The sequence below is a fragment of the Ovis canadensis genome, chromosome 2 (genome assembly GCF_042477335.2).
Source record: "Ovis canadensis isolate MfBH-ARS-UI-01 breed Bighorn chromosome 2, ARS-UI_OviCan_v2, whole genome shotgun sequence".
Lineage (NCBI taxonomy): Eukaryota > Metazoa > Chordata > Mammalia > Artiodactyla > Bovidae > Ovis > Ovis canadensis.
The window spans coordinates 118,374,008-118,399,453 of NC_091246.1; the positions used below are offsets into that span (position 1 = coordinate 118,374,008).

A 25,446-nucleotide genomic window follows, 5' to 3' on the forward strand; every position below is an offset into this window, starting at 1 on the left:
CTGGATATATGCTCAAGAGTGGGACTATTGGATTATATGGTAGCTCTGTTTTCAGTCTTTAGGGAATTTCCATAGTGTTCTTCATAGTGGCTGTACCAATTTACATTCCTATCAACAGTGTAAAAGGATTCTCTTTTCTCCATACCCTCTCCAGCATTAATGTTTGTAGGTTTTTTGAAGATGGCCATTTTAATTGGTGTGAGGTGATACCTTATTTTAGTTTTGATTTGCATTTGTCTAATAATTAGTGATATTGACCATATTTTCATGTGCCTCTTGGCCATCTATATGTCTTCTTTGAAGAAATGTCTATTTAGATCTACTTATTATGTGATTAAGTTGTTTGTTTTTATATTGAGCTGCATGTGCTTTTTGCATATTTTGGAGATTTGTCCCTTGTTTGTTGCTTCATTTGCAGATATCTTCTCCCATCCAGTGAGTTGTCTTTTCTTTTTGCTTATGGTTTTCTTTAGTGTGTAACAGTTTTTAAGTTTAATTAATTCTCATTTGTTTATTTTTGTTTTAATTTTTATTACTCTTGGAGGTGTATCAAAAAAAGATAATGCTATGTCAGAGAGTGTTCTGCCTATGCTTTTCTCTAAGAGTTTTTTTCAATGTAGTTCTGAAAATCCTAGCCACAGCAATCAGAGAGGAAAAAGAATGCAAACTGGAAAAGAAGTAAAAATATCAGTTTTTGCTGAAGACATAATACTATACTAAGAAAATCTTAAAGATGAAACTATTAAAATTCATGAGTGAATTCAGTAAAATTGAAAGATACAAAATTAATACACAGAAACCTCTCTCATTTCTACCCATTAGCAATGAAAAACCAGAGAAAGAATTAAGGAAACAATACAATTTACCATCACATCAAAGGGAATAAAATACCTTTGAATAAACTTACCTACAGAGACAAAATACCTGTACTCTGAAAACTATAATATACTTATAACAGAAATTGAAGATGACACAACAGATAGAAAGATATAACATGTTCTTGGATTGGAAGAATCAATATTGTCAAAATGACTACTGAAGCCAATCTTCAGATCCAAAGCAATCCCTATCAAATTACCAACAGCATTTTCACAGAATTAGAATGAAAGTTTTCACAATTTGTATGGACACACAAAAGACTCCAAATGGCCAAGGACAATCTTGAGAAAGAAAAAGAGATTCTTCCAAACTCTGTTCCCTGACTTCAGACTATAGTGTTGTATTTGTTTAGTCACTATGTCTTGTCTGACTTGTTTGCAACCCTATGGACTGTAGCCAGCCAGGATCCTGTATCCATGGGATTTCCCAGGCAAGAATACTGGAGTGAGTTGCCATTCCTTCTCCATGGGATCTTCTTAATCCAAGGATCGAACCCATGTCTCCTGCATTGGCAGGCAGATTCTTTACCACTGAGCCACCAGGGAAGCCCTCAGACATAGTACAAAGCTACAAATAAAAATAGTATGTTACTGTCACAAAAACAGAAATATAGATCAATGCAACTGGATAAAAAGCCTAGAGATAAACCCACATACCTATGGTTATTTAATCTGTGAAAAAGGAGGCAAGAATATACAATGGAGAAAAGATAGACTCTTCAGTAAGGGGTGCTGAGAAAGTTGGACAGCTGCATGTAAAAGAATGAAATTAGAACCCTACACACACACACACACACACACACACACACACACACAAAACCAACTCTAAATTGATTAAAGACTTAAAATTAAGGTCAGATACTAGAAATTCTGCTATTATAAATTCTTGGGTTATCAACAATAATATAGCTATTTTGGCTTATGAGTGAATTGGTCAAAAAATTGGGATCCTTGAGATAGACACTAATTTAAAATAGTTTAAAAGCTATTTATTCCACATGGGAATTCATAATGAAAAGACTGAAGAAACAAGGCTTGGAAAAGTAAAAATATATCAGGGTGTGAGGTTAGAAGTACAGCGTCTACCAGCTGTTCACACTTCTGACACCAGTTTCAAAATGAGATGTTCCTTAATTTTTTTTGTGTGTGTGTGATTGGCTACAAGAATTCAGAACTCACGGAAAGCTATTATGCTCAAGATTATGGTTTTTTTACAGTGAAAAAAAATGCAGATTAAAGTCAATCAATGGAAAAGATTCATGATAAAGTGTCCAACGAATTGTAGCTCCCATTTGTTCTCTCCTAATGAAGACATGGACAGCACTATTCTCTTGGCAATGACTTGCAACAAAGTAATTGAAGTATTGCAACCAGGGACACTTACCTGAGCCTTGGTGTGCCCAGTTTTTATTGGAGCTCCACGGTCGACTCCACAGTCAGCTCCAAACAGCTGATCTCAGTTTCCAGGCCCACTGGGGTCAAGTTGATACCACGTGACTCAATAATAAATGACGTTGCTGGACTTTCTACTTTGGCCACGGACCAAAGACATCCTGTCCTCATCAGACAGGACATCCTAAGGGATTATATATTACCCATCAGGGCTAAGTGTAAAGGCCAGAGCTCTTTTGGGGCAAGGTAAAATTCTCTATTACATACAAAGCCTAAGCATGACAGAGGCAAAGTGTGAACACTATCAAGACTCCATATATATTAGTTTTCTGTTGTCTATGAACAAATTTATCTTTTTAAAAGAACGCAATTCATTATATCACAGTTATGTACACTAGAAGTTTGGGCTGGCACAGTTGATTTCTCTACTTCAAGTATGGCAAAGCCAAAGTCAAGGTGTTGTCCATCTCAGATTTTAGCCAGAGACTCTAAGAAGCAATACACTTCCAAGACCATTTAGATTGTTGGGAGAACACTGTTCTTTGCAGTCACTGGACTGAGATTTCTGGTTCCTTTTTGCCTGCCAACTGGTGTGGCTCTTAGCTCCTGGAAGCCTCTGGTTCTTTATCTCTGAGCCAGTTGTGCCTCAGATCCTTCTCATATTTGGAATTTCTCTAAACTCTTTTTCTTCCACACATCTTTTCTGCCTACAGCTGAATAAATTTCTCTCCTTTTAAGGGTTCACCAGAACCTGTTTTAAAGTCCATAACCTTAATTACATATGCAAAGACCCATTTTCCCTGTAGTTTAACATATTCTATAAGTTCCAGGGTTTAGTGTATCAACATCTTGGGGAAAACTCATATAATCTATCATCTCTATAATTCTCTGTGGCTTCATTAATTTCTCCATGAAGCAAAGAACATGAGCACCAACAGTCTCTAAGCATCAATGTCTATTATATTAATATAAATACCACAGAGGCCAGGCAGATAATGCTGATGAATGAAATGGGCTGGTGAGAATGTAGTGAGTGCAGGCTATGAGGAAACTAGAGCTGAGGATGACAAACTATGGCCAGATGCAAGCTCAGTTTACTGACCACTTTCAGTAAATAAACTTGTATTTTCTATGTCTCATTTTAGTCTATAATGACATAGATGACATGTCAACCAACACAGACTGCATGGTTTACAAAGCTGCAAATATTTACTATATACCCATTTACAGAAAACATTTGCCAACCCATGAATTAGAAGCTGCATACATACCCCATCTGAAGGCCACCCCAGAGTCCCAGCCAATGGTTGTGGTGGAGAAATGTTCACCCAGTGTTCCAAATTGTTCTCTTTCTTCAAGGGAAGCTTGAGCTCAAGATTTTTATATGAAATTTTCTAGTATGTATGTCAAATAATTTTTTAAAGTTTTCAAAATCCTAGGAAGGCTAATAAGAAAACATCTGGTGGTCTCATTAGCTCTTCCACAGTTTGTGGCTTTTGTTTTATGTAGTTTCAGCCATAAGAGAGAAATGGAATTTAGACTCAGTATCTGAGGAGAGAACTGTGTCATGAGCTCTCTTTGCACCAATCAACTATGACAAGGGGTGTAAATACAATTATTGATGGACTCAGTTTGGTTAATTCAGAATCTTCTGCTTTGGCCCAGAGATGGATTTTTTTATAGGCCCTAAGCATGAGAAAGTTCACAACTCCAAACAAACCACCAATAAATAATTTCAAAATAAATATTAAAGTCAATCCTTAAAATAAATGTAAGGAATTTCAACATGATATTTTCTTCTCTGTAATAACTACTTTGAATTTATTAAAACCTGTATTTTTTTCTTTTTTTTTTGGTTTTTTATTTTTTAAATTTTAAAATCTTTAATTCTTACATGCATTCACCAACATGAACCCCCCTCCCACCTCCCTCCCCAGAACATCTTTCTGGGTCATCCCCATGCACCAGCCCCAAGCATGCTGCATCCTGCGTCAGACATAGACTGGCGATTCAATTCACATGATAGTATACATGTTAGAATGTCATTCTCCCAAATCATCCCACCCTCTCCCTCTCCCTCTGAGTCCAAAAGTCCATTATACACATCTGTGTCTCTTTCCCTGTCTTGCATACAGGGTCATCATTGCCATCTTCCTAAATTCCATATATATGTGTTAGTATACTGTATTGGTGTTTTTCTTTCTGGCTTACTTCACTCTGTATAATCGGCTCCAGTTTCATCCATCTCATCAGAACTGATTCAAATGAATTCTTTTTAACGGCTGAGTAATACTCCATTGTGTATATGTACCACAGCTTTCTTATCCATTCATCTGCTGATGGACATCTAGGTTGTTTCCATGTCCTGGCTATTATAAACAGTGCTGCGATGAACATTGGGGTACATGTGTCTCTTTCAATTCTGGTTTCCTCGGTGTGTATGCCCAGAAGTGGGATTGCTGGGTCATAAGGTAGTTCTATTTGCAATTTTTTAAGGAATCTCCACACTGTTCTCCATAGTGGCTGTACTAGTTTGCATTCCCACCAACAGTGTAGGAGGGTTCCCTTTTCTCCACACCCTCTCCAGCATTTATTGCTTGCAGATTTTTGGATCGCAGCCATTCTGACTGGTGTGAAGTGGTACCTCATTGTGGTTTTGATTTGCATTTCTCTAATAATGAGTGATGTTGAGCATCTTTTCATGTGTTTGTTAGCCATCCGTATGTCTTCTTTGGAGAAATGTCTATTTAGTTCTTTGGCCCATTTTTTGATTGGGTCGTTTATTTTTCTGGAGTTGAGCTGCAGAAGTTGCTTGTATATTTTTGAGATTAGTTGTTTGTCAGTTGCTTCATTTGCTATTATTTTCTCCCATTCAGATGGCTGTCTTTTCACCTTGCTTATATTTTCCTTTGTTGTGCAGAAGCTTTTAATTTTAATTAGATCCCATTTGTTTATTTTTGCTTTTATTTCCAGAATTCTGGGAGGTGGATCATAGAGGATCCTGCTGTGATTTATGTCTGAGAGTGTTTTGCCTATGTTCTCCTCTAGGAGTTTTATAGTTTCTGATCTTACATTTAGATCTTTAATCCATTTTGAGTTTATTTTTGTGTGCGGTGTTAGAAAGTGATCTAGTTTCATTCTTTTACAAGTGGTTGAACAGTTTTCCCAGCACCACTTGTTAAAGACATTGTCTTTACTCCATTGTATATTCTTGCCTCCTTTGTCAAAGATAAGGTGTCCATATGTGTGTGGATTTATCTCTGGGCTTTCTATTTTGTTCCATTGATCTATATGTCTGTCTTTGTGCCAGTACCATACTGTCTTGATGACTGTGGCTTTGTAGTAGAGCCTGAAGTCAGGCAAGTTGATTCCTCCAGCTCCATTCTTCTTTCTCAAGATTGCTTTGGCTATTCGAGGTTTTTTGTATTTCCATACAAAGCTTGAAATTATTTGTTCTAGTTCTGTGAAAAATGTGGCTGGTAGCTTGATAGGGATTGCATTGAATTTGTAAATTGCTTTGGGTAGTATACTCATTTTCACTATATTGATTTTTCCAATCCATGAACATGGTATATTTCTCCATCTATTAGTGTCCTCTTTGATTTCTTTCATCAGTGTTTTATAGTTTTCTATATATAGGTCTTTAGTTTCTTTAGGTAGATATATTCCTAAGTATTTTATTCTTTTCGTTGCAATGGTGAATGGAATTGTTTCCTTAATTTCTTTTTCTACTTTCTCATTATTCGTGTATAGGAATGCAAGGGATTTCTGTGTGTTGATTTTATATCCTGCAACTTTACTATATTCATTGATGAGCTCTAGTAATTTTCTGGTGGAGTCTTTAGGGTTTTCCATGTAGAGGATCATGTCATCTGCAAACAGTGAGAGTTTTACTTCTTCTTTTCCAATTTGGATTCCTTTTATTTCTTTTTCTGCTCTGATTGCTGTGGCCAAAACTTCCAGAACTATGTTGAATAGTAGCGGTGAAAGTGGACACCCTTGTCTTGTTCCTGACTTTAGGGGAAATGCTTTCAATTTTTCACCATTGAGGATAATGTTTGCTGTGGGTTTGTCATAGATAGCTTTTATTATGTTGAGGTATGTTCCTTCTATTCCTGCTTTCTGGAGAGTTTTTATCATAAATGGATGTTGAATTTTGTCAAAGGCCTTCTCTGCATCTATTGAGATAATCATATGGCTTTTATTTTTCAATTTGTTAATGTGGTGAATTACATTGATTGATTTGCGGATATTGAAGAATCCTGGCATCCCTGGGATAAAGCCCACTTGGTCATGATGTATGATCTTTTTAATGTGTTGTTGGATTCTGATTGCTAGAATTTTGTTGAGGATTTTTGCATCTATGTTCATCAGAGATATTGGCCTGTAGTTTTCTTTTTTTGTGACATCTTTGTCAGGTTTTGGTATTAGGGTGATGGTGGCCTCATAGAATGAGTTTGGAAGTTTACCTTCCTCTGCAATTTTCTGGAAGAGTTTGAGTAGGATAGGTGTTAGCTCTTCTCGAAATTTTTGGTAGAATTCAGCTGTGAAGCCATCTGGACCTGGGCTTTTGTTTGCTGGAAGATTTCTGATTACAGTATCAATTTCCGTGCTTGTGATGGGTCTGTTAAGATTTTCTATTTCTTCCTGGTTCAGTTTTGGAAAATTGTACTTTTCTAAGAATTTGTCCATTTCTTCCACGTTGTCCATTTTATTGGCATACAACTGCTGATAGTAGTCTCTTATGATCCTTTGTATTTCTGTGTTGTCTGTTGTGATCTCTCCATTTTCATTTCTAATTTTATTGATTTGATTTTTCTCTCTTTGCTTCTTGATGAGTCTGGCTAATGGTTTGTCAATTTTATTTATCCTTTCAAAGAACCAGCTTTTGGCTTTGTTGATTTTTGCTATGGTCTCTTTTGTTTCTTTTGCATTTATTTCTGCCCTAATTTTTAAGATTTCTTTCCTTCTACTAACTCTGGGGTTCTCCAACTCTTCCTTTTCTATTGCTTTAGTTGTAGAGTTAGGTTATTTATTTGACTTTTTTCTTGTTTCTTGAGGTATGCCTGTATTGCTATGAACTTTCCTCTTAGCACTGCTTTTATAGTGTCCCACAGGTTTTGGGTTGTTGTGTTTTCATGTTCATTAGTTTCTATACATATTTTGATTTCTTTTTTGATTTCTTCTGTGATTTGTTGGTTATTCAGAAGTGTGTTGTTCAACCTCCATATGTTAGAATTTTTAATAGTTTTTCTCCTGTAATTGAGATCTAATCTTAATGCATTATGGTCAGAAAAGATGCTTGGAATGATTTCGATTTTTTTGAATTTATCAAGGTTAGATTTATGGCCCAGGATGTGATCTATCCTGGAGAAGGTTCCATGAGCACTTGAAAAAAAGGTGAAATTCGTTGTTTTGGGGTGAAATGTCCTATAGATATCAATTAGGTCTAACTGATCTAATGTATCATTTAAAGTTTGCGTTTCTTTGTTAATTTTCTGTTTAGTTGATCTGTCCATAGGTGTGAGTGGGGTATTAAAGTCTCCCACTATTATTGTGTTATTGTTGATTTCCCCTTTCATACTTGTTAGCATTTGTCTTACATATTGCGGTGCTCCTATATTGGGTGCATATATATTTATAATTGTTATATCTTCTTCTTGGATTGTTCCTTTGATCATTATGTAGTGGCCTTCTTTGTCTCTTTTCACAGCCTTTGTTTTAAAGTCTATTTTATCGGATATGAGTATTGCCACTCCTGCTTTCTTTTGGTCTCTATTTGCGTGGTATATCTTTTTCCAGCCCTTCACTTTCAGTCTGTATGTGTCCCTTGTTTTGAGGTGGGTCTCTTGTAAGCAGCATATAGAGGGGTCTTGTTTTTGTATCCATTCGGCCAGTCTTTGTCTTTTGGTTGGGGAGTTCAACCCATTTACGTTTAAGGTAATTATTGATAAGTATGATCCCGTTGCCATTTACTTTATTGTTTTGGGTTCGGGTTTATACACCCTTTTCGTGTTTCCTGTCTAGAGGATATCCTTTAGAATTTGTTGGAGAGCTGGTTTGGTGGTGCTGAATTCTCTCAGCTTTTGCTTGTCTGTAAAGCTTTTGTTTTCTCCTTCGTATTTGAATGAGATCCTTGCTGGGTACAGTAATCTGGGCTGTAGGTTATTGTCTTTCATCACTTTAAGTATGTCTTGCCATTCCCTCCTGGCCTGAAGAGTTTCTATTGAAAGATCAGCTGTTATCCTTATGTGAATCCCCTTGTGTGTTATTTGTTGTTTTTCCCTTGCTGCTTTTAATATTTGTTCTTTGTGTTTGATCTTTGTTAATTTGATTAATATGTGTCTTGGGGTGTTTCGCCTTGGGTTTATCCTATTTGGGACTCTCTGTGTTTCTTGGACTTGGGTGATTATTTCCTTCCCCATTTTAGGGAAGTTTTCAACTATTATCTCCTCAAGGATTTTCTCATGATCTTTCTTTCTGTCTTCTTCTTCTGGGACTCCTATAATTCGAATGTTGGAGCGTTTCATATTGTCCTGGAGGTCTCTGAGATTGTCCTCGTTTCTTTTAATTCGTTTTTCTTGTTTCCTCTCTGATTCATTTATTTCTACCATTCTATCTTCTATTTCACTAATCCTATCTTCTGCCTCCGTTATTCTACTATTTGTTGCCTCCAGAGTGTTTCTGATCTCATTTATTGTGTTATTCATTATATTTTGACTCTTTTTTATTTCTTCTAGGTCCTTGTTAAACCTTTCTTGCATCTTCTCAATCCTTGTCTCTAGGCTATTTATCTGTGTTTCCATTTTGATTTCAAGATTTTGGATCATTTTCACTATCAATATTCGGAATTCCTTCTCCGGTAGATTCCCTACTTCTTCCTCTTTTGTTTGGTTTGGTGGGCAACTCTCCTGTTCCTTTACCTGCTGAGTATTCCTCTGTCTCTTCATCTTGGTTATATTGCTGCGTTTGGGGTGGCCTTTTTATATTCTGATAATTTGTGGAGTTCTCTTTATTATGGAGCTTCCTCACTTTGGGTGGGGTTCTATCAGTGGCTTGTCAAGGTTTCCTGGTTAGGGAGGCTTGTGTTGGAGTTTTGGTGGGTGGAGCTGGGTTTCTTCTCTCTGGAGTGCAATGGAGTGACCCGTAATGGGTTATGAGACATCAAAGGTTTTGGGATAATTTTGAGCTGCCTGTATATTGAGGCTCAGGGGAGTGTTCCTGTGTTGCTGGAGAATTTGCGTGGTATGTCTTGTTTTGGAACTTGTTGGCCCTTGGGTGGAGCTTGGTTTCAGTGTAGGTATGAAGGCATTTGATGAGCTCCTATTGCTTAATGTTCCCTGAATTCAAGAGTTCTCTAATGTTTTCAGGCTTTGGGTTTAAGCTTCCTGCTTCTGGTTTTCAGTTTTATTTTCACAGTAGCCTCTAGACTTCTCCATCTATACAGCACTGATGATAAAACATCTAGGTTAAAGATGAAAAGTTTCTCCACCTTGAGGGACACTCAGAGAGGTTCACTGAGTTACAAGGAGAAGAGAAGATGGAGGGGGTAGTTAGAGGTAACTGGAATGAGATGCGGTGAGATCAAGAGAGGAGAGAGCAGGCTAGCCAGTAGTCACTTCCTTATGTGCGCTCTATAGTCTGGACCGCTCAGAGGTATTTACAGAGTTATACGGGGAAGAGGAGAGGGAGGAAGTAGACAGAGGTGACCAGGAGGATAAGAGAGAGGAATGAGTAGGAGAGAGACAAATCCTGCCAGTGACCAGTTCCTTAGGTGTTCTCTACCGTCTGGAACACACAGAGATTCACAGAGTTGGATAGAGAAGAGATGGGGGAGAAAAGAGACAGAGGCCACCTGGTGGAGAAAGAGGAGAGGCCAGAGGAGGAGAGAGTGGACAAGTCAGTAATCTCGCTCTCAGGTAAACTTGGGTAGTGAAGTTTGGGTTTTTAAATGTACAAAATTGACAACAAAGATTAAAAGTCTGGAGTAGAGGTTGGATTTTCAAAGATACAATATTAAGGAAAAGCAGAAGGAAAAAGGAAGAAAGAAAAAAAAAGAATTATTAACAAACAAACAAAAAAAAACAAAACAAAACACCAACAACCATCCAAAGAGTATATATGGTGTTTGCCTTAAAAAAAAAAAAGTCTTTTTTTTTAAAAAAATAGTAATACTAGGTTATAGAAATAAAAATTAGAGGAGAAATAGAAGACTTAACAATTAAAAAAAAGCTCGGAAAAAAAAGAAAAAAAAGCAAAAGGCAAAAAATAAAAAAAGAATGATTTTAAAAATATTAAAAAATTAAAAATATATCTGGCTCTTCTCTGATGTTATGGGCCGTGTGGGCTCACTTCCAAGGTGGTTCCCTCTGTTTAACTTCTTCTGTTTGCTGGTTTTTAGGCTCACTAGTTCAGTCGCGCTGTGGGGAGGGGGGATGCTGTTTTTGAAGACAATGGTCTGCTTTTCTGGTTGCCTGATGTCCTCTGCCAGCCTACAGAAGTTGTTTTGTGGAGTTTGCTCGGCGTTGAAATGTTCTTTTGAGGAATTTGTGAGGGAGAACGTGATCTTCCCGTCCTATTCCTCCGCCATCTTTTTCTCAAGACCTAAAACCTGTATTTTTTTTCAAGAAGCAATTCCCCCAACTCTGACTTTTTATTGTTTTTGTCCTGGTTTTTATGCCAGGTTATCCAAAATTTCCTCTATAAAAGAACAATGATTTAATTTATTAATTCTCTGAGAAGAAGAGAAAGGAAAACACCACCCAGGAGCCACACTATAAGAAAACAAATGACCCCCGAGCTGGCAAATTTCTCCCTGCTCTTCATCTTACATCTGGGAAGGGCTGACCAAAACATTTAATTGTAACTAGCAAGTATGATTTATTTGAAGAAAAGAAATTCAGACAATTCAGATTAGTTGATGCCTTGAAAATGAAATTTGATTGAATAAGGCTCTCATATTTGGTAAAAGAATTAAATTTATAAATTAAAAAAATTGATACTTAGGATACATATCAAAACATGTGATGCCAAATTTTACTTTTTAATTAGACAAGATCAAAGCACACAAGATGCATTCATTCATTAATTAAATCACATTAATTATTAAATTATGAAAGAAGTAGCCAGTGAGTGCCTGTGATATATTTGTCCTGCTATAGGTACTGGAGATATACCATTGAGTATATAAATAAATAAATAGGCAAGCTCTCCTGGAGCTGACATGAAAGTGGGGAAAGACAGTAAACATGTATTAAATAATATGGCAGGTGGTGAAGGAAATGGAAACTGGGCAGTATATTATTATAGGCTGAATTCTGTCTTCTCAAAATTGATATGTTGATGTCTTAATCCCTAGTACCTTAGAATATGACTAAATTTAAAGACACAGTGTTAAAAGACATAATTATTGTTGAATAATGTTGAACAAGGTCTGTTTCCCAAGGTTCCAAGTTAAGAAAGAAGTATATCAGGTTGTATATTGTCATACTGCTTGTTTAAATTATATCCAGAGTATATCATGTGAAATGTTGTGTGAATGAAGCACAAGCTGGAATCAAGATTGCCAAGAAAATTAACAATAACCTCAGACATGCAGATGACACCACCCTTATGGCAGAAAACAAAGGACTAAGGAGCTTCTTGATGAATGTGAAAGAGGAGAGTGAAAAAGCTGCCTTAAAACTCAGCATTCAAAACAACAAAGATCACGGCATCCAGTCACATCACTTCATGGCAAATAGACGGGAAAACAATGGAAACAGTGACAGACTTTATTTTCTTAGTCTCCAAAATCATGGCAGATGCTGACTGAAGCCATGAAATTAAGACACTTTCTCCTTGGAAGAAGAGCTATGACTAAACTACACAGCATATTAAAAAGCAGAGACATTACTTTGCAGACAAAGGCCCAGCTAGTCAAAGCTATGGTATTTCCAGTAGTCATGTATGGATGTGAGTGTTGGACCGTAAAGAAGTTTCAGCACCAAAGAACTGATGCTTCTGAATATCAGTGTTCAGGTTGGAGGACCATCAGGACCACCAACAACATCAGTGTTGGTGTTGGAGGATTCTTGAAAGTTCCTTGGACTGCAAGGAGGTAAAACCAGTCAAGCCTAAAGGAAATCAATCCTGAATATTCATTGGAAGGACTGATGCCAAAGCCGAAGCTCTAATACTCTGGCCACCTGATGTGAAGAACTGACTCATTAGAAAAGACCCTGATGCTGGGCAAAATTGAAGGCAGGAGGAGAAAGGGATGACAGAGGATGAGATGATTGGATTGCATCACCAACTTGATGGACATGAGTTTGAGCAAGCTCTGGGAGATAGTAAGGGACAGGGAAGCCTGGTGTGCTGCAATCCATAGGGTTGGAAAGAGTAGGACACAACTGAGTGACTGGACAACAATGACAAGATCTGTAGGATGGGCCCTAATCCAATATGTCTGATGGGGTGTCTCAATAAGAAGGGAAGGTTAGGAAACATACATGCAGAGGGAAAACCATGTGAAGAAGATGGCCACCTACAAGCCAAGGAGCGAGGACTTCAGAAGAAACCAACCAATGCTGCTGACACCTTGATCTTGGATTTCTACCCTTCAGAACTGGAAGAAAATATCTGTTTAAGCCTCCTGGTCTGTGGTACTTGTTATGGCAGCTCTAGGTACACTCACTGCCCAGACATAGTGCAACTTGGTGATCTTAGACTGAATCAGAGGTTTTACCTGTCCACATTCTGATCAAATCTCATAGAATTAATACTTCAGGTGATCTTTTTCAGCACTTTCACCATGGTAAATTATCCCCCCTTTGCATTTGATGGCATGTTTATTGCCTATAGTTTTCTCACTCAATAATATAAAGCTCTATTAAGGTGTCATTCTTTTTCTGGCTGCTTCCTAGATATATGTCCAGTATAAATAGTATGTGGTAACAACAACAGCAACAATAAAAAACTATACAGAGTGGATAAATCTTTTTTTTAAATTTAAAATAACATACATTTATTGTAGTAATTTTTTTGAGTGGAAAACATTTATATAGATTTTTTAATGCAAAGCAATATATGTTCAGCATGTACATATGTTGTAAAAAATTAAAACATACAGGAAAAGATACACACAAACTTCAAAATAGTAGTAATTTTAGAAGACACAGATAAAGCAAAGAACTAGATTATCTGCGATTGTATTATTCGTGAATCAGTAAGATGACTTTATTTCTTTAATAAGAGTTCTATGTTGTTAATGTATTTATATTTACATATAATTACTTATTACATTTAAAATACTGATTATCTGAAATTTTCCATATTTTAAAATGCCTATATATTTTATTTTCTTTAAGGGGAATTATTCGTTTTGGGCACAACACCCAATAGTTAATAATAGGTTGGAAACACAGAAACTGCTTATTTAGCGTAAAACAATGTAACTGCTAGAGCTTGTTTGTGTTAAATAGAAGGTAGTTATAAAGCCTGTGGAGCCTCAGAGAAGCCAAATTTATCATTGACAAGACAGCATTCTTAATATATTTGCATAGATAGAACAAGTAACTTGTTTTCCACATGCTTCATATACTTAAAATCTACTTAAGCTGTATTTTTAAACTGTCAGTCTTTTGGTTTAAAAGCCTAACTACATCTCAAAAAATGATATTCAAGCATCGTTTTAAAATTACAGCTGTTCAATGTCAGTGAAATGGCCACCCACTCCGGTATTCTTGCCTAGAGAATCCTGTGGGCAGAGGAGCCCGTTAGGCTGCCGTCTTTGGGGTCGCACAGAGTCAGACACGACTGAAGCATCTTAGCAGCAGCAGCAATATCAGTGATATGATAGATTGATATATTCGGATTCAGACATGATCATGGTACCATTACCTGAGTTAGAGTAGTTGTGCCAAGTTGATAGATTCAAAAAGCATTGATATGGTGCTTATTGTCTACCTGAAACTCTTAAGTAACTTGTTTAATCATCACAACCAGCCCATGAAGTAGGTAATATTTTGTCAGGGAGAAAGCTGAGGCACATAAGAAAGCCGAGATAAGAAAAGTCACCAAAGCAAAGGCAGGATATGGAGGGAGGCAGATGAGCTTCAGTGTTTGTGCCAAATCATTACAGTCTGTTGCCTCACCTAAAAGTTCAGACAGTATCTAACATTTGTGATGCATGCTGTGGGTCTGAGCTTTCTATATGCTTTTCATACATTCAGTTGTTTTATGGTATTGAGCCACCACTGGGAATCAAAAGGTCTGGATTCCAGTTTCAATTTTGGTGAAGGACAAAGAGTGTGTTTCAGGGAACCTGGCTGTACTTTTCTGGGATTCAAGCTAATGAATTGGTTAAATTAGATGATTTATCTCCAAAGTCTCTTCTAATTCTAAAGTTTTAAAATCTGTAGACTATCTTAAAAGTCATGAAATGAATACATATTTTTTAGTTTTCAAGTTTTTTAAACTGAACACTCAGTCTATATTTTTCATCTTCTACATTCTCATTCTTGAAAAAAAATTGTATTTAAATTTTATTTACTTCTTTTAAATGAAACAAAGATGAATATTTTTAATAATAAAAGGTAAAGAACCTCCATGCAGTGTCAAAAACCTGGATTTGATCCCTGGGTTGGGAAGATACCTTGGAGAAGGGAAATGCTACCCACTCCAGTGTTCTTGTCTGGAGAATTCCATGGACTACACAGACCATGGGTTTGAAAAGAGTCGGACATGACTGCGTGACTTCCATTTCATTCACAAAGAAAATAGACATGATAAACCATTAGACACATTAACAACAAAGAAACAAAGACACATAAAGGAAAAATCAGAAGAAATATATGGGAAAAGAAAAAATATATAACCATAGTGAGACATTAACATTTCTCTAAGAACATTTTGTTAAGTGCAGAAAAAATAAGAATAGGAGCCTCTTGAATGTTGCTATTAATAATTTAAATATAACAGATTTATATTTAGCTAATTTATATTAATCATATCCTACACAAATATATTTAAAATTTTGTATCTCATACCTTGTTATTAGATGTCCATAGGACATTTAGAAAAACTGGCAAAAAGATAAAAATTACTGAATTTCAAACAGTAGAATTCTTTTTTGTGTGTGATTCAGTTATACATATACATGTTATTTTTGAACTTATTTTTCATTTTAGATTATTGCAAGATATTGACGATAGTTCCCTGTGCTATACAGTAAACCTTTGTTGCTTGTTGCATATCTATTTTTTAAAATTAAAAATGTAGCATTCTATTCATACTAAGTCAAACAAAAAACACTTCTATATTCTCATTTACACAAGTTTTGAATTTAACAAATAGATGTAGATATCTTAGATTCAGATGCTATTATAAAGATATAAAGTCATTTTGCCAAAGAAAAGGAAATAAAAAAGCAAACCAACAGAAAATAAAAACAAATAATTTTACCTTTAATATTACAGTAACTTTTTATTTGGGGAATACCAGAACACATTATTGTTCCCCTAGGAGCTAAATGTATACTTTCAGCTTCCAAACAGCATTTATTTACCCAATAGAAATGCAAAGCTAATTATAATTAATACTGTTAATTTTAGTTCTGCCTTGAATAATTACACTTCACAGAGCTATCATTTTTCCTCTTATTGCAGTTATAAAATTATGATTTGTTTAATATGAGAAAATTATGACAGAAGACTTAGGAGTAAATATAAAAAGAAATTTTGATGACTTAATAAATATCATTAAGTTTTCAAAAATAGTGAAGCTCAAAGAAGCTCAAAGTCTTTTCAGTGATACTTATTTGTATATATCTTACATGGTGCCACAGCAGTGAGGGAAATATATTTTAATTTCTGTAAGCAAAGACATTTTCACTAAGTATTTCCAGTAAGTACTTCTGTTTATTTAAGCAAATACTCTTAGACTGAACCCCACCCCAAGTGATAATCTCTTAGGCTGTTTAGAGACTATGTTCTCAGGAATATGGCAAAGGCAGGCTAAGAAAGGTAAAATCTCCAGCTCTAAGGCAAAGACATGGAAACATGATGCTTTTGTTAATTATCATAATGACTAATTCCCTATTCTTTAGCCTCATTTTACTTCTCAGTTCATCATGACTTAATGATTCAGATAATTTTTTATTTTATAGATAACACCAGGGACAACACTCGAGTTTCTACTGCACCTCAACTCTCCTCTAGAATGAAGCACATTAAACAAGAGATGGCCAAAAATCACCTTCAATTTGTGCGATTTGAAGCAACAGACCTCCATGGTGTGTCCAGGTCTAAGAGTATCCCTGCACAATTTTTCCAAGTGAGTTTTACAAGTAGTTATGACTGAATGTCGTTTCATTCAATTCATGTGCAAGTGAATGGTCCTTATTACTCTTTCTAATTTTATTGTACTCTAAACAACAATTCAAACTGAAAACCAATCTAACCTTTGTTTGATATGAGAAAACTGTGACAGAAGACTTAGAAGCAAATATAAAAAGAAAGTTTGATGACAATAAATATTATTGTTTTCAAAAATAATATTAAGAAATACTGCATTTTCAGATATTTGAGACTTGAGTTTGTTTTTTTTATTTTATATCATGTGTTTATTTTAATAACTGATTACTGTGTTATTAAAACATTTCTTAAGAAGGGACATCAGTCAGTATTATACAAAAGTATCAAAAATAAGCATCCCTAAAGGTTATTATTTAAATATTACTTTCAATATTAAATTGTAATTTTCTAATTTGCTTTACACTGAGTAAAACTGGAATTTTTCAAAACATTTTTATGGAGTTCCAAATAAGTCAAACATGTATCTTTAAAAAATTATTTAGATCTGCCTACACATATATGCATGAAATTTATATATACAGGTCCTTGAGTAGGTTGAAAAATTAAACAGTCATTGAATAGTGCTTGACTTATCAACTTTATTACTGGTAAAGGCAGATTCAGATCACACAAGTCAAATGACATTTGAAAATGTGCAGAGATGGTGAAAAGTGAAGGAGGCAGTGACTCAATACCAAATGCAGAAGAGTCACTTCTTCTAGTACCAGCTGCTCCTCAGTAGCCATGCTCTTTGAGATTTAGAGGTAATATAAAAACTAAATTGGCTTGCAGAATTAACCTCACCATGTTCACTGACATCATGGGAACTGAACTTTACAGTTAGCTTTTTCTCTACCCATTACTGTAAATTTCAACACATGAAACCTTATTGATATTCCTACCACACAATTTCTCGAAAAAATTTTGTGTCAATTCAACTTCATACTTCATTATTTCCCAGTTGTGTGGTACATAGAAAAGTTAAATAAAAACTAAATCATTGAATCCAACAAGCATTTGACCAGAAGATGTGTCAGCAATCATTTAGTCTAACACTTGTTTCACAGATATGGAGGCTGAGGCATGTATATAGCACCATGACCTGCCTAACTTCACACAAGCAATTAATGACAAAGTTAGGACTAGAGATAGATTTGGTGATACTCAAGTCATGCTGACTTGAAGGCTATAACATTCTGGAAACTATAACTTAGGTGCACATTCATGGGCAAGTTTTTTGGAACTCTGTGCCTATGAGGTAGTTTGCTCATTAGTGGACTGTAAAGGTGAGTGATGAGAGAAGCGCCATGGTCAGCAACCCTGGCTCCTCTGTCCCATGTGTCCTGTGTGTGATCACAGTCAGCTCTCTGAGAAGGACTGCAGATTGCCTACTGACTCTTTTTGGAGGATTACAATAGAATGAGTTGAAATAAAGCCTTATCTGCAGTATTAGCAACTATGCCATGTGATAAAATGTGATTTTATAAGTACTTTGGGTTATGATCATTTCAAATAATTCCTTTAGATTTTACCTTTTTTCATTTGCCATAAAGACATTTTCTTTATTGCTATAGCTTTTATTTATGAGTGCTGTTTGCATGAGCATATAAAGTCTCCAAAGGCTAAAGTTTAAAGCTATTGACTTGTTTATAAATTACCTTTGAGAATATTATTTTAAACTATTTAAAATGTATCTGTAGTAAGCTAGTTTCAACTAACAGATGAAGCATGTATTTTTTTCTCATTAGTAATGCTCTCCCACTCCCACTTCCCATCCCCCAACTTTTTTGTTTGGTTTCAAGTTTCAAAAGTTTATTGCTCTGTCCTTTAACTTATTTAGGAAAAAGTGATTCATGGTGTTTACATGCCCCGAGGTTATCTTGAATTGATACCAAATCCTAAGGACAATGAAGTGGATCACATTAGAGCAACGTGTTTTAATAGTGACATAGTCCTGATGCCAGAGCTATCAACCTTCAGAGTTCTACCGTGGGCCAAGAGAACAGCCAGGGTGATCTGTGACACGTTCACTGTGACCGGGGAGCCTCTTCTGACCTCCCCAAGGCACATCGCCAAAAGGCAGCTGAGCCAGCTGCAGGATGCCGGCTTCTCCCTGCTCTCTGCTTTCATCTATGATTTTTGCATTTTTGGTGTACCTGAAATTATCAATTCAAAAACCATATCTCTTCCTGCTTCAGCACTGCTAAATAATCATGACCAGCCGTTCATTCAGGAACTTGTGGATGGTTTGTATCACACTGGGGCCAATGTTGAGAGCTTTTCCTCCTCTACCAGGCCTGGCCAGATGGAAATCTGTTTTCTGCCTGAATTTGGCATCAGTTCAGCTGATAATGCGTTTACCCTCAGAATGGCTGTCAAAGAAGTGGCAAGGAAGTATAATTATATCACCAGCTTTTTCATCGAGACTGGATTCTGTAACTCAGGAATTTTGTCGCATAGTCTCTGGGATGTCGATGAGAAGAAAAACATGTTCTGTAGCAGTTCTGGAATTGAGCAGCTCACGATTCCTGGGAAAAAATGGTTGGCAGGCCTCTTGAAGCACTCTGCTGCCCTTAGCTGCTTGATGGCCCCTGCTGTTAGCTGCAGGAAGCGCTACTCTAAGGAGAGTAAAGACCTGAAGGAGAGTGTGCCAACAACGTGGGGGTACAATGATAACAGCTGTGCTTTTAATATTAAGTGTCATGGTGAGAAAGGCACTAGAATAGAAAATAAACTGGGCTCAGCCACAGCAAATCCTTACCTGGTGCTGGCCGCCACTATTGCTGCAGGCTTGGATGGACTTTGCAGCGATGATGGTGTTTTGTTTGGTCCAGAGAACAGCACAGACCTTCATCAGGCCAAACCTTCTGAGATCCCTTTAAAACTGGAACATGCCCTCATGGCACTAGAGGAAGATCAATGTCTGAGACAGGCTCTAGGAGAAACTTTTATTCGGTATTTTGTTGCCATGAAGAAATATGAGTTGGAAAATGAAGAAACAGATGCTGAGAGAAATAAATTCTTAGAATATTTTATTTAGAGTGGAACCCTTAACTATTTCTGTAGCAGTGTGAGTTTTTTTAAGTTGCTGATTTGCCAGAAAGAAAAGATGGAGTTTTCTAATAACAATAAGACCACAAATGCTTTCTCTCTTTTTGGTTCCATGAAATATTTGAAGATGACATGGGGCTACTGGGAGGATTCTAATAGAAACAAACAATAAAGTTGTGGTGCAACAGTGATGTGCAAACCCAACAAGTCTTGTCACTCGGTGATCATTGCCTCTGTGTACGTTGGTTGACCTAGACACAAATACTCAAGGTTTTTTTTTTTTTGGGGGGGGGGCGGGGGGGCAGGAAACACATATATTTACACAATAAAAAAGACTTAAGAGTTAGAAAACAAAATTTAAATGATTAAAAATACAGTGAAGTGATTTTCAATTATACAAACAGATTGTGACTGCTAAGGAAACAAAGATATTTACTGATATAATCTCATTCATACTGCAGATCTATTTTTCAAACATCATTGTGATGTTTCCAAATGATTTAATTAAGATTTTCAAAAATATGTGATGATGACAAATTAGCAGAAGTTTTCACATATGTCCCATCTCTTTCTACTCTGCATCACCAGCTCCTGAAAGTCTAAGGATGTTCAAGGTTGTAATGCCCACAAGAAATGGATTTTGAGCTGGGAACAATGAGATCAAACATTTAAAAGCAGGAAAAATCTTTCTTTAAGCCATATCTTGTGTAGAAACCTAATGCATAGAATACAGATGAAATGGAGATGGACTGGGGTAGGTGGGCTCTGCCTGGTTTGTACCAGTCTTTGGAAATTCCAAAGATACCTCTAGTGCTTTGTAAAGTGCAAGAATAGCTGCCTTGATAACCAGGGCACTGTTTCCAGCTAAAATTGCCTTTAAATTACCAATTCTCCTACTGTCATAGGCTGATATCTTCCCAGGCAATATTAAATGTTCTAAACATTTGTTTGAATGAGATACTATTGTAACTATTACTAAAGTTTAGCTCCTTTGGGAAGGAAATTAAATATCAACCTACTAACAAACAAAACCTTATTCCACTGCTTAAAATCAAATAGGAAATTTTATGTTCAATTAAAACTATGATCTCATTTTAGACAGCAAACACACAGTCAGAGGATTAGGATATGACTCAGATCTTCCTAATTCAAATCCATGAAAGTGAAAAGTGAAAAAGTGTGAAAGTGTTAGTTGCTCAGTTATGTCTGATTCTTTGCCACCCAATGGATTGTAGTGAAACCAGGCTCCTCTGTCCATGGAATTCTCTAGGCAAGATTACCTTCCTTACCCAGGTGTCTAACCATGGTCTTCCATGTTGTGGGCAGATTTTTTACCATCTGTACCGCCAGGGAAGCCTCAAACCCTTGAAACTGTCAACTAAAAAAATTAGTAGGGAGTTATTTTATTTTGTTGTAATGTTAAGGACTCCGAGCCCAGGAGGCAGTATCTCAATAGCCCTGAGAAAACTGCTCCAAGGAGGCAGGAGAGGGAGTCAGAATATATACAAATTTGCAACAAAGGGGACAGGTAGTCTGAATATCAAAGATTATTGTTAAGTAAACAAATAAGGAAAACCAGGTATCCAGTTAGGGAATTTAGTATTCTTCTATTTATGGGAAGATGCAAGTTTCTGGGCTCACTGAATTTACTCCTTTCATGTGTACTTCAGCAATCTAGGCCAAATATTGTCTCTTGATTATTTACACCCTCAATTCCTTGTTCTCCTTGTTCACTCTACAGGGTGGCAGGTGTGACAGCTGGCTGTTTATTGCATCCCCTCAAGCTCCTCAGCAAAAATTGAGGGGGGTGGTAACATCTTCTGGTTCGCAGAAATTATGTTCCCTTTTGAGGGCTCTCATTCCCATTGGAAGCCCCAAATCACTGGTGACTGTGACACTTCTTGCCCACCAATATCACAGGAAATATTTCATTTCACAATACTCAGTAACTTGAATAGTGAAAGTCAGTTAGTCTTCTAATTGCTCTCCCTCTTTCCTTTGAGCAGGAAAAGTGTGTTTGGATACACAAAAATAAGATTTTTTTAGAAGATTAAGAGGAAGAGAGAAAGGTAGTGTAGGGTAGGTGGAGAAGAAAAGGAAAATGCAAGGACGCTCCAGAGAATGAAACCTCACACATTCTGGCTGGGGTGGGGGAGGAGCTTGCTGGTTGTCTCCCTGTCTTTAATTTCCCCTCTGTTCTCAGTAGTGACATACAAAAGTGTCTACTTGGAACACACTATAAAAAATTAAAATGATATTTCTGGAGCTTCATTGTGACTATGTGCAGTCATGTTATTAGGATCAGGCCAAAGAAATATAACTTCTTCAAGGACAGATTCTCTGTTCCCTGTCCTTTCCCCATGCTTCTGCCCTTATCTTCCTGTTGGCTCCCTTGCAGAGCAAGGAGAGCAATGCCTTTGAGAATGGAGCCACACAGGGGTAGTAACAGGATGGAAGGCAGCAGAGGATGCATGCTTTGCCAACCTTCAGACTTTTATTTCTATCTCCTTTAAGGCATAGTGACTTTGTGTCTTTGTTACCTGGACAAAATTCACCTTTCTCGCTTGTGTGTGTGTGTGTGTGTGTGTGTGTGTGTGTGTGTGTGTGTTGGGGGGACATTTGAGGGGTTCAAGGATGAAACAATAAAGTAAAAGGACTAGTGAAAGACCACTTCTTCAATCTTTCTACTACCAGAGAGGAGAATCTGAACTAAAAGATTTATACATGCCAACAAACTGTATTGTCATTCACCCTAAAAGAGTTGTATAGACCTATAAAATAAAAATTATTTTCCACCCCCAGTTCTTCAAGGATCAAGTTTTTAGCACTGCAGTCATTGACTGATGTGTGTGCATGCGTGTTTAATTGCTAAGTCATGTCAGACTCTTTGTGATCCCATGAGCTCTAGCTCACCAGGCTCCTCTGCCCACAATATTTTCTAAGCAAGAATTCTAGAATGGGCTTCCATTTCCTCCTCCAGGGGATGTTCCCAATCCAGGGATGGAACCCGCATCTCCTGAGTCTCCTGCTTGATTCTTTACACCTGAGCCACCTAGGAAGCCCCCACTGACCAATGGCGTTCCCCAAACGGAATTCAGGATGAAAACCAGGATGAGGCACTCCATGGCTTGGAAAACAGGCCCTTAGATAGTTAGATGCATACCTGAGGAATAATGTTAATAAACCAATATTCTCGTATCTTCCCATGCATGAAAAAACACTAAAATCATTAACTGAACTACCTGTTCATTGTGGTAAGGAACCAGGTAATCTTTTATTTAATTGTATGCTTATTCTCTAGCCATTTAATTGTATGCTTATTCTCTAGCCAAAAATCATGTATATCATGTATAAACCTCTTTGGAACAGTTCCTCACAGCTCTCTAAGAGGTTGTGTGGCAGGCTGTAGTACTCAGTAAGACCTTAAGTAGAATTTATTAATTTATTATGTTTCTTTCTCAGTTTTATTTAATTATTTTTTTACTTTACAATATTGTGTTGGTTTTGCCATACATTGACATGAATCTGCCATGGATGTACATGTTTCCCATCCTGAACCCCCCTTCCCTCCCCATCTCATCCCTCTAGGTCATCCCAGTGCACCAGCCCCAAGCATCCTGTATCATGCATCAAACCTGGAATGGCGATTCATTTCACATATGATAATTTACATGTTTCAATGCCATTATCCCATATAATCCCACCCTCTCCCTCTCCCACAGAGTCCAAAAGACTGTTATATATATCTGTGTCTCTTTTGCTGTTTCCCATACAAGGTTATCATTACCATCTTTCTAAATTCCATATACAGGCATTAGTATACTGTATTGGTGTTTTTCTTTCTGGCTTACTTCACTCTGTATAATAGGCTCCAGTTTCATCCACCTCATAAGAACTGATTCAAATGTATTCTTTTTAGTGGCTGAGTAATACTCCATTGTGTATATGTACCACAGCTTTCTTATCCATTCATCTGCTGATGGACATCTAGGTTGCTTCCATGTCCTGGCTATTATAAACAGTGCTGCGATGAACATTGGGATACACGTGTCTCTTTCAGTTCTGGTTTCCTTGGTGTGTATGCCCAGGAATGGGATTGCTGGGTCATATGGCAGTTCTATTTCCATTTTTTAAGGAATCTCCACAGTGTTCTCCATAGTGGCTGTACTAGTTTGCATTCCCACCAACAGTGTAAGAGGGTTCCCTTTTCTCCACACTCTGTCCAGAATTTATGGCTTGTAAACTTTTGGATAGCAGCCATTCTGACTGGCATGAAATGGTATCTCACTGTGGTTTTGATTTGCATTTTTCTAATAATGAGTGATGTTGAATATCTTTTCATGTGTTTGTTAGCCATCTGTATGTCTTCTTTGGAGAAACGTCTGTTTAGTTCTTTGGCTCACTTTTGGGTTGAGTCATTTATTTTCCTGGAATTGAGCTGCAGGAGTTGCTTGTATATTTTTGAGATTAATTCTTTGTCTGTCACTTCATTTGCTGTTCTTTTCTCCCATTCTGAAGGCTGTCTTTTCATCTTGCTTATAGTTTCCTTTGTTGTATAGAAGCTTTTAAGTTTAATTAAGTCCAATTTGTTTATTTTTGCTTTTTATAAAAATTTTATTTTTACTTTATTTTACTTTACAATACTGTATTGGTTTTGCCATACATTGACATGAATCCACCAAGGGTGTATACGAACTCCCAATCCTGAATGGTGGGTCATAGAGGATCTTGCTGTGATTTGTGTCAGAGAGTGTTTTGCCTATGTTCTCCTCTAGGAGCTTTATGGTTTCTGGTTTATATTTTGATCTTTAATCCATTTTGAGTTTACTTTTGTGTATGGTGTTAGAAAGTATTCTAGTTTCATTCTTTTACAAGTGCTTGACCAGTTTTCCCAGCACCACTTGTTAAAGAGATTGTCTTTACTCCATTGTATATTCTTGCCTCCTTTGTCAAAGATGAGGTGTCCATAGGTGCGTGGATTTATCTCTGGGCTTTCAATTTTGTTCCATTGATCTATATTTCTGCCTTTGTGCCAGTACCATACTGTCTTGATGACTGTGGCTTTGTAGTAGAGCCTGAAGTCAGGCAGGTTGATTCTTCCAGTTCCATTCTTCTTTCTCAAGATTGCTTTGGCTATTCAAGGTTTTTGTGTTTCCATACAAATTCTGAAATTATTTATTCTAGTTATCTAAAAAATACCATTGGTAGCTTGATAGGGATTGCATTGAATCTGTAGTTTGCTTTGGGTAGCATACTAATTTTCACTATATTGATTCTTCCAATCCATGAACATAGTATATTTCTCCATCTATTTGTGTCCTCTTTTATTTCTTTTACCAGTGTTTTACAGTTTTTTATATTTTTATGTCTTTTGTTTCTTTAGCTAGATATCTTCCTAAGTATTTCATTCTTTTCATTGCCATGGTGAATGGAATTGTTTCCTTAATTTCTCTTTCCGTTTTCTCATTGTTAGTGTATAGGAATGCAATGGATTTCTGTGTGTTGATTTTATACCCTGCAACTTTACTATATTCATTGATTCACTCTAGTAATTTTCTTGTGGAATCTTTAGGGTTTTCTATGTAGAGGATCATGTCATCTGCAAACAGTGAGAGTTTACTTCTTCTTTTCCAATCTGTATTCCTTTTATTTCTTTTTCTGCTCAGATTTCTGTAGCAAAAACTTCCAAAACTATGTTGAATAGTAGTGGTGAGAGTGGGCACCCTTGTCTTATTCCTGACTTTAGGGGAAATGCTTTCAACTTTTCACCAGTGAGGATAATGTTTGCTGTG

General features: G+C 36.7%; 1 protein-coding gene across 1 annotated transcript in view; it reads left to right on the top strand.

The window, feature by feature from the left end:
- Positions 1-19,643, top strand: part of LGSN (lengsin, lens protein with glutamine synthetase domain) — a 98,127-nt gene extending 78,484 nt beyond the window's left edge. The window contains 2 exon segments of the mRNA XM_069573753.1: positions 16,417-16,583; positions 18,444-19,643. Coding sequence (XP_069429854.1) covers positions 16,417-16,583; positions 18,444-19,643 — 1,367 coding nt within the window.
- Positions 19,644-25,446: the final 5,803 nt, after the last annotated feature.